This window comes from Zeus faber, assembly GCF_960531495.2.
Source record: "Zeus faber genome assembly, chromosome: 16".
In the NCBI taxonomy this organism is placed as follows: Eukaryota; Metazoa; Chordata; class Actinopteri; order Zeiformes; family Zeidae; genus Zeus; species Zeus faber.
Genome location: NC_137202.1, coordinates 279,637 through 293,027, shown reverse-complemented (window position 1 = coordinate 293,027; position 13,391 = coordinate 279,637). Strand labels below are relative to the sequence as shown.

The following is a 13,391-nucleotide window of genomic DNA, read 5'->3' as shown; positions in this document are numbered from 1 at the left end:
CCCTCTCTCCCCTCCCCCTCCTTTTCATTTTTCCTCTACCTCTCTCCTCCCTTTCTTCCCATCTCTCCCCCCCTTCCTCCCCATTTTCCTCTCCCTCTCTCTCATATTCCTTTTTCACCCCCTCTCCCCCTTTTTCCACTCCCTCTCTCCCCCTGTTCCTCTCCCTCTCTTCCCTCCCCCGCTATCCCCTTTCTTTTCCCCTCCACCCTCTCCTCCACTTTTCCCTACCCCCCCACTCCTGCCCCCTCCAGCAGCTCCGGGGTGGAAGCGTAAAAGGAGACAGTTGAAATCCGAGAAGCGTCCTAACGATGGAGGAGAGAAAGAGAATCGTGACGGAGCCTTTAATCACCTCATCCTCTGCAAAACAACACGTACCTCAACCTGGGTCCGCGGACCTCCCCCGGTACTTCGAGACGTTCCACGGGGTCTCCGGCTAAGATGATTAATAGTTAGATAATGAAAATAATGAAACATGTAAAAAAAAAAAAAAATAATAGCGGAAATATAACGGGAATAATTAAAGAAAAATTATAATAATAATGAAAATACAGTAATGGCTGTTTTGATCTTAATGTCACTGTTGTCCCTCTATCTATATTAGAGACACTAAATCATACCTAAAATATGATTTTCACATCAAAGAGGGTCTAGTGCGTGTGAAATTCAGAGTCCTCGAGATGCAAAAGGGTTGTGAGTATTTGGCCAAAAACGTACCTTGCTTTAAATTGTAAAAATAATAATTGTAATTGTAAAATTAATACAATTGTATTCTCTCATTAATTAATTTAATGTTTTTTTTTTATATATAATAAGGCGTGTGATAAATGGATTGTATAGCTCTGCAGTAGGTCTAAGTATTTCCCAGGATGATAGTTACAACACACTTTCTCACCCAAATAAACCCAAATAAACCTTGCAGTATTTATTGTTACACGAATGTTGTTGTTACACTAATCTCTGTCGCAATGTAGCTTGAATGTTATTCTCCCTTGTAAGTCGCTTTGGATAAAAGCGTCTGCTAAATGACTAAATGTAAATGTAAATGTAAATTCCCTTATATCATACGTTTTGTGGTCGCCGTCATTAGCGTCAATGACAGTGTTGTTGGCAAACACCGCCATCTAGGGAACAACGTCAAATCTATGCTTTATTCCAGAGGCCAAAATTGAAAGCACCTAGGGCCCCCAGCCGGGTTGTCCTTTTTTTTACACCAAACATACGTTTATTGTCTTTTTTTAAATTAATACATTTGTTAAGATAATACAAATAATAATAATAATAATAAAAATAATGATAATAATAATAATAATAATAATTAAAGCTTTAAGCAGCGATGACCGGGTCCTCAAAGTGCAAGTGTCAGTGGGACCCAATAAATTGAATTGGAGGAGTCTGCGGAAGTATGGAGCATGAAAATGACCAAAAAGTGACAAAAAGTCAGTTAAACAGTGGCTTTTCTAACATGAAATTCAAGGCTGTGCCACCCCTACACCGTGTAACGAAAACCAATTTTTTAAATTACTTTTAATCGTAAATGTGTCTTGGAGACACTCACCGGGTTTGAAGTCGATCGATAAATGACCTAGAAGGAATTTGCGAAAGTACAAAGCACGAAAAATGACGAAAAGTGACTAAAATTACACATTTCATCCAATATGGTCGACTTCCTGTTGGGTGTCGGTCATGTCTGCAATACCATATTTTTTTAAGTCTAGTGATATTACGTAAGCATACCAAATGTTGTGAGTTTTCGTAGTAAAAAGTGAATAAGTTTGATTTTTTGAAATTTTAAGAGGGCGTGGTCGGCCATTTTGCTATGCCCATGCACGGGGCCTATATAATACAGATGGGGGAACGGGACTAACATATGTGCAAAGTTTTGTGAGTTTTCGAGTTTGTTAACGCCCTCCAAAACCCGACGCAATTTGGCTGAAGAACAAGAAGAAGAAGAATAAACAGAGCAACAACAATAGGATTCTCAACCTCCATTCTGTAGATGAGGACCCTAATAAACAGAGCAATAACAATAGGATCCTCATCCTACATTCTGTAGATGAGGACCCTAACAAGAAGAATAAACAGAGCAATAGCAATAGGATCCTCATCCTACATTCTGTAGATGACCTTAATTAAAGCTGCAAGCAGCGATGACCAGGTCCTCAAAGTGCAAGCGTCGGCGGGACCCGATATATCGGATCGGAGAAATCCGCAAAAGTACGGAGCATGAAAATGACCAAAAAGTGACAAAAAAAATCACGTAAAAAGTGTATTTTTCCAAAATTAAATTAAAGGCTGTGCCACACTCATACCGTGTGATGAAAACTAAATCTTTTAAATTGTGTCTACAAGACACATTTAATCGTAAATGTGTCTTGTAGACACTCGCCGAGTTTGAAGTCGATCCGATAAATGGCCTAGGAGGAGTTTGTGAAAGTACGAAGCATTAAAATGACCAAAAAGTGACGAAAAGTACACATTTAATCCAATATGGCCAACTTCTGGTTGGGTTTTGGTAATAGCGGCAATATCCTTTTTTTGAGACTAGTGATGTTAAATATGTGTATGAATGTGAATGTGTATGTATGTGAATTTTGTGAGTTTTCATGTTAAAAAGTGAATAGGTTTGCTTTTTTGAAATTTTAAAGAGGGCATTGTCAGCCATTTTGCCACGCCCATTCACGGGACCCATATCATTTCGATGGGGAGACCGGCCCTCGGACCGTTCCCTGACGAGGTCCCTTCTATTTCTACTTAGTGCTTTCTCTTTTTGGGGTTTGTCTTAGGGCTTAGAGGGTGCCATCAGAATGTCTTTAGAATGTGGGCCTGTAAAGCCATTCCAGAACTCCAGAAGCTTTTAAGTGCTATGTAAAGATTCAAGATTCAAGATTTTTTATTTGTCACATACATATACATACTTTCATACATATATGCAGTGAAATGTAATGCAACGCACCCGGTGATAGCACACAATATGTCCTAGGAAAAAGAGAAATAAAAGTAAAGAATTCCTTTCTAATAGACCAACTAACTGACTCCTAAAACGTAATACAGTAAGTTGAATACTTATAGAATAAGATAAAAATATATAGAATAAAATACAATAAAAATAAAATGAAATAAAATGGAATAGATAGAGGGAATATGCATATGTATGTACAGATATGTGCAATTAAAGTGGCATGTGAATTAATGTGAATTAAAGTGGCATGTGAATGTGAATAGAGTGAGGTAGTGTTTGGGATAATACAGCACAGTATACAACAGTACGGCGCAGCAATACGGCATCACGAACAACCCTGAACAGTGACACAGTATGCGGTACAGTATGCTACATACAGTACAGTAGGTAGTGGAGCCTAGTGTATGGCTCGGTTAGGACCCCTGGTGAGGTCAGCACCAGGGGTCAGCACCAGCAGTAAATAAATGTGACTTGAAAACAATAAGAAGACGTACACTGAGAGAGTTTGTCTTGGTCCAAATTAAGTTTATTTTCAACATTGAAAGACAACAACGTACATCTTCTTAAACAGTGATAATTAACAGCAGGCTGTCTCTATCGCCAGTGTTCATATATTAACTCTCAGATAGCAGAAGTATACACAAACTGGCAGGTAGACAATAGGAACAGGTTTGAATCTGATGAGGTTTAATCGTACTACAGTGCTAAGTTGGTGGTGGTGGTGGTGGTGGTGGTGGGTGTTATAGGACAACATCATTCATTGTTTGTTTGTTTTGGGGAAACGAAAAAAAAGTCCATGTGCGCCCTCGCGCGTACGTATGCACGCACACAGCCAAAAGCTAGCCACCATGTTCTCTATTTTCAATGTTGTGATTCGCTCTCTCTGTTGAAAGTCTTGCTCGACTTTGATTGCACAGTCACTATGGTAACAGTCAGTCTTTTAAACAGCAGTTTACCATTATTATGCATTGGAAGTGGATACAGTCGACTAACCTAAATAAGAAAATAATTACAATTATTGAAAGCCAATTTTAAATTAGTCTGCAGTTCTGCTAATTAAAAATGAGATGTATTTATAACTGAGGCAAGCAAAGCAAGTACCACAGTAACTGTCTTTCTAACTGACAGACTGGGCTACTGTGGCTGAACCCAACAGAGCAGTGAACCATGACACGCCTGGCTCCGCACGCCAAACCCCTCTGTGGCTGCAGTCTTGTACGGCAGCAGAATAATTTGGATATGTGACATAATAAATCCATCACTACAGTACCTCGATCTGAGCTGCAACACCCGGTCCCCCAAATGTCAAAATCTCAAGCACTAATCAACGTCATAATATTGTTGTCATTATTATCGATAACGGGTCAACAGGATGCCGACACATTCAATTGTAGTCTTGTGTGCATCTTTCCCAGCCATACAAAATGGCCTGGCCACAATATTATTATTCTAGATCGATTAGAGGCAAAACAAGAACAAAATAAAAAATGTCCTCCACCCTCAAATTCAGTACCTGAAGGACGGTTGGCATCAAAGTCAAGACTGGGTCAAACTAAGAATAAAAAAATAAATAAATAAACACTACATTTAATTCACCTGTCTAGCCTCGTGTACACACGCAAACACACGCCCGGGGTTTTAGGAGTGGGAGTGTCACTGGAGTGTGGCTGATGTAGCTGATGAAGTGAGAGTAGGGGGGAGAGAGAGAGAGAGAGATCGATCTGATATGACTGGTTGAGACAGCACTATATTATCTAAAACCAGTGTCCATGAGCTCAGCCTCTTAGGGTAACTCAATTAGAGAGGCTTTTTTTTGGATGTAAAATAGCACAAAAACTTCAGCTCGAGTCTTGAAAAGCTGCTGTCCTTGGCCCCACCCTCCCTGCATTATTGTTCCTAATTATTATTTTAAACACATTTCCGTAACTTTAAATTCAAAAGTTCAACTAGTACCCGCTCTGTACACGATTAAGCATATTCAACATGTTTGATTAATTTTGAACGTGAGGAACATAGCGGCGTCTAGCTTTATGTGGATTTTATCCATCCATCCATCCATCCATTATCTATACCACTTATCCTCGTGGGGTCCCGGGGGGGCTGGAGCCAATCTCAGCTGTCATTGGGCGAGAGGCGGGGTACATCCTGGACAGGTCGCCAGTCTATCACAGGTACGTGGATTTCAGTCAAATACAATTTTAATCTTAATGAAATGGTATTTAAGTGTTTTTAGGCAGCAATTAATCCACCTACTTACACGGTTATAGGGGTGGAAATCTATCTTGTTGAGCGATTGGACTATTTATTACTAACTGAGACCAACGTATGAAAGCAAATAAATACCAAAATTAGGTAAAATAAAAATCTAAATTAATATAAGTTCATGAAATTCCTGTTGGCAAATAGATTTTCATGAATTTGCACAGTTACTCAGTCAGAGTTAAAAGAAAAAACAAATGAAGGTTTTCAATTTACACGTTGGCAAATTTCCCAACTTAGGGCAACAATTAACAGAACATACACATTTGTCCAGTAGAGGGCGCACTGAATGGCACTTACTGTTCCGCAAAATGTTTCTATTTCGGGATGAGCATAGCAATTCTTTGTATTAAATTTTGGCATGGATGCAAAGCACCATTTCAGAGGATCAGAGAAGGAGAAAGCCAGACATTTGTCTAGTTGTCAAGTATTTTTCTAGTCCAGCTGAGTGCAGAAATCTGGTCCAAATCATGTGTAGATAGTTGCAGACCCGGTCTTGTCCGGTCCGATCCAGTCCGGTTTTAGGGTTCTTCAAACAGCTGGAGGTCCAGCCTGACGACGATCTCCCCCGTGGGAACTTCGTGGAGCAGCAGCCGCTTTGTTATTGGTCCCTTGGTGCCCTGGTCCTTCTTGATCTCAGCCAATCGGATCTCTGTCCTGCCCAGGAAGTCTGGAAAAAGCCAGAATGGGAAAAAAAAATTATAATTCTGACTTTAATTACAGAAAAAAAGCCCTTCTGTTTTCAAATTTAAAATAACCCCAAATTCAAATATAATTCCAATATTCATAAAGGTAAAATATTCATATCCTTGTGATATGAAGATTTATTTTTGTTAACCCTAATTTTATTTTATTAACGCCTGGGGCCACCGTTTTAAGAAGCGTGGTGCTGCTGACCATCTGGTGAGAACTGGTCCCGCTCGAACACGGTGACACAGAGGACATCCTGTTCCAGATCCTTGATGAAGAACTGACAATTGGAGTTCCACTTGGGGTTCAGCGTGTCCTGAGGAGGCAGCGACGGTAAACGCACCTTTTACTCTTTTTTACAGGGACGAGATGGAAAGAAGAACAAATCAAATGCTGTGAAATACCTGTAATGTCTTAGTGATATGGCACTGGGATCCCATGGTCACCTCACAGTATGGATTGCTCTTTCCTGGGAAAACAAAGAGACACCAGAATTCAGAAGTTAATTTCGGGTTATGCATAAAACATGTGTTCTCTAAGAGCAACCTTTTTTAATTTAGCTAAGGAGCCACGTACATATAGCAACAGATTGGACTAAGCTCTAAGCACATCCCAGTCACATTTTAGGTATTACTGTCGTAGTTATTTAGTGAATGTATAAATGTGTGTTGTAAATAATGATCATCTGTAAGGCGAGGTCATGTACAATTTTACTTTTCATCATTTACGGTAAAAATACAAAGTGCTCCTTTACTTTGGATTTAAACTAGACTCTACAGGGCTATATTGATTCACCCGCAATGTTTAATTTTGAGTAGCTGTGGGGGTTAAACATGTGACACGTGTAGTTGTCCAATTATTTGCCTTGACGAAAAAATAATTTCACCCGAAGGAGGAATGTGATTAATGTCAGAATGTCAGAATTTCCCTTTTATATATTGTTTAAAGGAGTATTTATACCCCCAAAAAACAAGTTAACTAAATACGTTAGAGTGTGTGTGTCTGTGTACCATGGGAGCGACATGGTTTGAGTTCTATTCCTTCCACAATGTTGACCATCAGTCTGCCGATACCTGTCGCCCTCTGTGAGCGGACTGAGAGAGAGAGAGAGAGAGAGAGAGAGAGAGAGAGAGAGAGAGAGAGAGAGAGAGAGAGAGAGAGAGAGAGAGAGAGAGAGAGAGAGAGAGAGAGAGAGAGAGAGAGAGAGAGAGAGAGAGAGAGAGAAAAGAAGTGGAGAGAATATTTGATCCATTTTATAACTTAAACTTACAAGTAACAGAAACGGGATAAAGACTGAAATGGGATACTTCAATATTACTACAGGGTCCATTTCTGGCATTACAAAATGAAATTCAAGGACTTTAGAATACTTTTTAAATTTATTTTCAAGGACTTAAAAACAAATAATACATTTTCAATGTGATTAATTAATTGAAATATAATATAACCTTATACTCATTGTCTATTGTTTATATTAGGATATCTATATATCTCTATTATTAATCTCATTGTCATCTACTACTATAAGTTTCTATTTCCAACCATGCTGGATTCAATTTACATTTCCCTGCAATAATCGATGTTGTAAAAGCCATTCTGGAAACATGTTAATATGTTACTATTTGAATAAAAACTTTCTCCCCAATGACTTTTCAAGCACTTCAGCACCAAAGGGGCTATAGGTATTCCAGTACTTAGATTTCTGAGAACAAAATTCAAGCATTTCAAGGACTAGCAAGAACCCTGTTACTATATATATATATATAAAAAAACTGTATATATTTATAAGGTTTTAAATGGGATGAACGCAGGGAGGGAGGGATGAAAGGATGGGTACCCAGGTAAGCCTTTTCCCGCTTTTTCTTCTCCGTCTCGATAAAGAGTTCCGATGCCGCCTTGATCTTCTGAACCCACGCCGTCCTACACACACACACACACACACACACACACACACACACACACACACACACACACACACACACACACACACACACACACACACACACACACACACACACACACACACACACACACACGTCATGATGAGGAGGTGTGGTGCGCCCGGGTAACCATAAATCTGAGTGTGGGTGCGTGTTCTGTTTGTTACCTTTCGTTGATGCTCTCCGCTCTGATGGTGTACACTCGGTCGATGTGGGAGATGTGGAAGAGTGGCTCGTCTCCGGAAGGATCCGTCGGCAGCTTCACAAGCACTTCGTTCAGAAAGATGGGCTGCCACAGAAAGGACGTAATATAATATAAGTATAAAGTATAAAAAAGTACGATCTAAGTGATGATATCGTCTTTCACTAGGAATGTATTGTGATGGACAAGATACCACAGGATAAATATTTTATGTTAAAAAACAGGTTTTAGTCAAGTTAAAGTGGCGATCGATCAGATCGTCTGTTGGGTGTATTACACTACAACATTTTTTTGTTTTTCCATCCGTCTTCGCTCTAAGACGCTCACTTTCTTTTCTTAAGTTACCCTTCTTCTTATTGATTTTATGTTTGTGACAAATATTCACTTGAACTTGATTTGTTTTTCTTTGTTTTGATTATATTGTTTTCTTCTTTCTACTGCTTGAGAACTGGGAATGTGGTGGACCTGGCCACAAACCACGAAAGCAGAAGATAAAGGAACACATACATGAGGCAATTACATCAAAACGCTGTACGCCATCTAAATAAGGGATTTTTTTTTAAACAAATAATCTCACAGATTTACACTTTAATGGGAGGACTGGTAGATAATTTGAACATTTGTATTGTCTACCAGTGGTGTGTGTGAACACACACGTGTATGTATATATACATACACATACATACACATGTAAACAATATGTATATATAATGAAACATGAAGACACTAGCACTCTCACTAGCAGTCTACCAGTGGTGTGTGTGTGTTTACACACACACACACACACACACACACACACACACACACACACACACACACACACACACACACACACACACACACACACACACACACACACAATAGATCATGAAACATGAAGACACTAGCACATAGCTCTCAGTCAATGACAACAAGAAGATTACCTAAAATAACTCTATTACAGATATAAGGTCTGAATACTTTTTTTTATGCATGCCATTTATTTGAAATCTTGTTTGGTCTGGAATCATACATATCTTATACATATCAAAGTGGGATTCAATGTGGGAATTTCTGAAATTTGTGAGATTTTTTTTTTCAGACAGTGCTTTAAAATCCAAAAGAGAATCTCTGTGCGTGCGTGTGAGTGTGTGTGCCCTCTCACCGTCTTGTACATGCGATACTGTAGGTGTGTTTTGGAGGCGAAGACCTTGTCGGAGTTGGAGAAACCCAGAGGTTTGGTCACCTGAGGGAAAGATGGATAAATCTAACATGCTGAGGACTTCATTTCATGTGAATTATAAATCATTAATATTTTATTAAGTTAGGATGCCAAAACACTTTTATCCTAAAATACAGCCAATTTAAACGACCACTGTGGTGTCATATGGCCCATATTTTGAACAGTTCCACTTTTCACTGCAATCGTTAGATTATATCTTCCATCTTTCCATGGTCTAATTTCTGGGACATTCAACCTGTGTGAGCAGCAGGAAGTCGTTGAACAGGAAGCCGTAGAGCTCTTTGCTACTCTTGGCTTTGAACAGCTTCCCGCTATGCAGGAACTTCCGGGGACCGAGACAGTTCGTCACCGAGTTGAACACCAGTTGCTGGGAGGAATAAAAATAAAACAACACACACACACTTGAAAAAAAGAAGGAATGTCAATGTCATTTTTAAGCATCTTTAAACCCAAAATTTTAGACTACTATATACTGTATACAGGTACTCCTCACTCAAAGACCTACCTGTTTAATGAGCGTTCGGACTTACGACCAGCTCTCTGACCAGTCTGTAATGTACAATACCACGGCGTGCGTGGGGTCTCAGCGTCAAGCATCTCACCGCGCATCACCCTTTATATACTATTTACACTGTATAGACACGACATACACATCTCATCACCGTTCTCAGTCTCATTCCTGCAGTCTGTCAGTCAAGTCAAGTGGTTTTGTTCACTACACTGGTGTTCGCAATTGCCATGCCCCCATACGATGAAATAACACGGATTCTCGTTTATCGACCAATTTACTTAACAACCTGGTTGTAGGAACGGAACTCAGTTGTTAAGTGAGGAGTACTTGTATATTCTTTTTTTTACAGCTGACCCCTGCAATTAATTTGAGAACCACTAGGGGGCCACAAGTCAACTAAGTGTGTGTGATTGTTGCATTGGATAAGCAGCGATGGAAAGTACGATGTATAATTGTATTCTGTCTATGCTTAGAGAGAGAGAGTGTGTGTGTGTGTTACCTCCGACAGGCCCTCGCACTGAACGTGAGCCTGAATCCATTCCAGTCGGTCGGAATTCTCCTTCTCCCGTACGCCCTCATTCACCTAGAGAAACACACACACACACACACACACACACACACACACACACACACACACACACACACACACACACACACACACACACCCACACACACACACACCGACAGACGGACACTGGCAAGTTACAAAAAAGAGGAATTCTATGGATAACATCTGAGATACATAATTTAATACTTTTATCAACATATTTAAGTCCAAATAAGTATGACAGCTGTGTGCATTTGTACATGCATGCATGTGTGTGTCTATGTGTGCACCTGTGAGCAGAGTTCCTCCGCTTTCTCCAGAGCAGCTTTCAGGTGACTGTGATCTGGATGAGACTCAGGAGTGTTCTCCAAGATCTACCAGAGAGAGGGCGAGCAGAGGTATGAATGAAAAGTTTAAGAAAGAAAGACCAAAAAATAAATGTAGTGTTTATCATCAACTAAGGAACAATTTATCACATCTAAGTCAACACATTTTTTAGCTTATAAATCACTTTATAAACAAATTAATCACAAATAAACAAATTAAAACATTCAAAATTTTGTGTGGGTACATTCTTGATGATGAGTGGGTAGCGGGTGACTCTCTGCATGGGTTTGAGCAGGAAGCTGGACAGAGGCATTCCTTTACATCGCGGGTCCATGGCCAACCGCTGGTAGAGAGAGAGAGACCATGACAACAGGTTAGAGTACAATATGAATAAAAACACTGCCATAAATAAATGTAGTGCTGTCATTTCTATTCCCATTACCATATGCTACATTGCTTTATTAAATTTTTTTTTTATTTTATGTGATTCTAAATCTATAAAGTATATTAACTTATTTTCATTTTGTTTAATATATTTTATGAACTCAAGTATACTATGTGTATTCTAATGTACCCAAATTTCCTCCCCTTAGTGCAACGTACCTTGAGGAAGTCTTTGAACTCGGGGTTGTCGTCAGTTTTTTGTTGAATCAGCGTGGCGCCGTTCAGCTGACATGAGCAGAACCTGAACACGGAACGGAGAAGAATACTTCAGAACATGAAAACCTAAAAGATAGGCAAATAAATGGTGAAGATTGTTTGACGGCTGGATGAACCTGATGTAGGGCTGCATGTGAGGGAGCTGATTGGTCAGGATGTCGCCGATCATCTTTACCGGCATCCGGTCACCCGACATCTTCTTCCTTACTCTTAGAGCCCTGGGGGGGTTAGGAACGAAAGTTAAGGAACCAAAGAAAGGAAGTTTGTAAAGACAGAAAGTTGAGGAAAGATAGAAAGACAGTTGAAGAAAAAAAGGTTTAAGAATGAAAGTTTAAAAAAGAATGAAAGTTTAAGAAATAAAGAAAGGAAGGAAGAAAGAAAGTTTAGGAAATTAAGAAAGAAGAGAAAGAAGGAAGAAAGAAAGTTTAAAAAAGGAAGAAAGTTGGATAAAGAAAGGAAGTACACTGGGTCACAGTATTTCATTTTCGATATGTTTACTTGAGCAGCTTGATGTTGCACATGATGAGCTCCTTCCAGTTGACAAAAATCATGGCCACCTCCTTCTCCGTCAACAACTCGCACTCCAGAAGAGGCTTCTGGAAGACCTGTCCATACACACACACACACACACACACACACACACACACACACACACACACACACAAACACACACACACACACACTACGTATTCAAGTCAAAATCAATGCAGTGCAAACTATTCTATAACAACCGCCTATAAGCATTTGCCCGTGTGTGTGTACCTCGGTGACAAGCTGCAAGTCATTGACGTAGTTCTCCTCGGTGACAATCAGCTCGTGCGTGTAGCCCTGCCTCTTCCTCTCCATGGGACTTAACATGTCCAGCAGGTGGAGGTCAGCACACCCTGGAAACCAATGACAACAGCAGTTAGAAATCCTCTGAAACATGAAGCAAAACAAAAAGCAGACCACCTGGCAGTCACATAAATATCTTAAATTCATTAATGATCCCAAAAGGAGATATATACACTCAGGCCTAACTTTATTAGGTACACCTGTTCAATTGTTTGTTAACACAAATAGCTAATCAGCCAATCACATGGCAGCAACTCATTGTATTTAGGCATGTAGACATGGTCAGGATGACTTGCTGAAGTTCAAACCGAGCATCAGAATGGGGAAGAAAAGGGATTTAAGTGACTTTGAACGTGGCATGGTTGTTGGGGCCAGACGGGCTGGGCTAAGTATTTCAGAAACTGCTGACCTACTGAGATTTTCACGCACAACCATCTCTAGGGTTTACAGAGAATGGTCCGAAAAAGAGAAAATATCCAGTGAGCTGTAGTTGTGTGGATGAAAATGCCTTGTTGATGTCAGAGGTCAGAGGAGAATGGGCAGACTGGCTCGAGACGATAGAAAGGCAAAAGTAACGCAAATAACCACTCGTTATAACCAAGGCATGCAGAATACCATCTCTGAACGCACAACACGTCGAACCTTGAAGCAGATGGGTTACAGCAGCAGAAGACCACACCGGGTGCCACTCCTGTCAGCTGAGAACAGGAAACTGAGGCTACAATTTGCACAGGCTCAACAAAAATGGACAATAAAAGATTGGAATAACGTTGCCTGGTCTGATGAGACTCGATTTCAGCTGTGACATTCAGATGGTAGGGTCGGAGTTTGGCGTAAACAACATGAAAGCATGGATCCATCCTGCCTTGTATCAACATTTCAGGCTGGTGGTGATGGTGTGGGGGATATTTTCTTGGCACACTTTGGGCCCCTTAGTACCAATTGAGCATCGTTTAAACGCCACAGCATACCTGAGTATTGTTGTTAACAATGTCGATCCCTTTATGACCAAAGTGTACCCATCATCTGATGGCTACTTCCAGCAGGATAATGCACCATGTCACAAAGCTCAAATCTCTTTCTCTTTCTTGAACATGGCAATGAGTTCACTGTACTCCAATGGCCTCCAGTCACCAGATCTCAATCCAATAGTGCACCTTTGGGATGTGGTGGAACGGGACATTGGCATCATGGATGTGCAGCCGACAAATCTGCAGCAACTGCGTGATGCTATCATGTC

At 40.2% G+C, this 13,391-nt stretch overlaps 1 protein-coding gene across 1 annotated transcript in view; it reads right to left on the bottom strand.

Annotated features, from left to right (window-relative positions):
* Nucleotides 1–5,739: 5,739 nt before the first annotated feature.
* itsn1 (intersectin 1 (SH3 domain protein)) overlaps nucleotides 5,740–13,391 on the bottom strand; it is a gene marked incomplete at its 3' end in the record, with an annotated part of 55,313 nt that continues 47,661 nt past the window's right edge. Inside the window, exons 31-45 of the mRNA XM_080016892.1 lie at nucleotides 12,080–12,201; nucleotides 11,816–11,922; nucleotides 11,434–11,535; nucleotides 11,261–11,342; nucleotides 10,902–11,000; nucleotides 10,621–10,704; nucleotides 10,283–10,366; nucleotides 9,508–9,639; nucleotides 9,195–9,275; nucleotides 8,016–8,137; nucleotides 7,746–7,828; nucleotides 6,919–7,002; nucleotides 6,313–6,377; nucleotides 6,116–6,224; nucleotides 5,740–5,888 (exon numbers count right to left, since the gene is read on the bottom strand). Coding sequence (XP_079873018.1) covers nucleotides 5,740–5,888; nucleotides 6,116–6,224; nucleotides 6,313–6,377; nucleotides 6,919–7,002; nucleotides 7,746–7,828; nucleotides 8,016–8,137; nucleotides 9,195–9,275; nucleotides 9,508–9,639; nucleotides 10,283–10,366; nucleotides 10,621–10,704; nucleotides 10,902–11,000; nucleotides 11,261–11,342; nucleotides 11,434–11,535; nucleotides 11,816–11,922; nucleotides 12,080–12,201 — 1,505 coding nt within the window. The remainder of the gene's footprint in view (nucleotides 5,889–6,115; nucleotides 6,225–6,312; nucleotides 6,378–6,918; nucleotides 7,003–7,745; nucleotides 7,829–8,015; nucleotides 8,138–9,194; nucleotides 9,276–9,507; nucleotides 9,640–10,282; nucleotides 10,367–10,620; nucleotides 10,705–10,901; nucleotides 11,001–11,260; nucleotides 11,343–11,433; nucleotides 11,536–11,815; nucleotides 11,923–12,079; nucleotides 12,202–13,391) is intronic.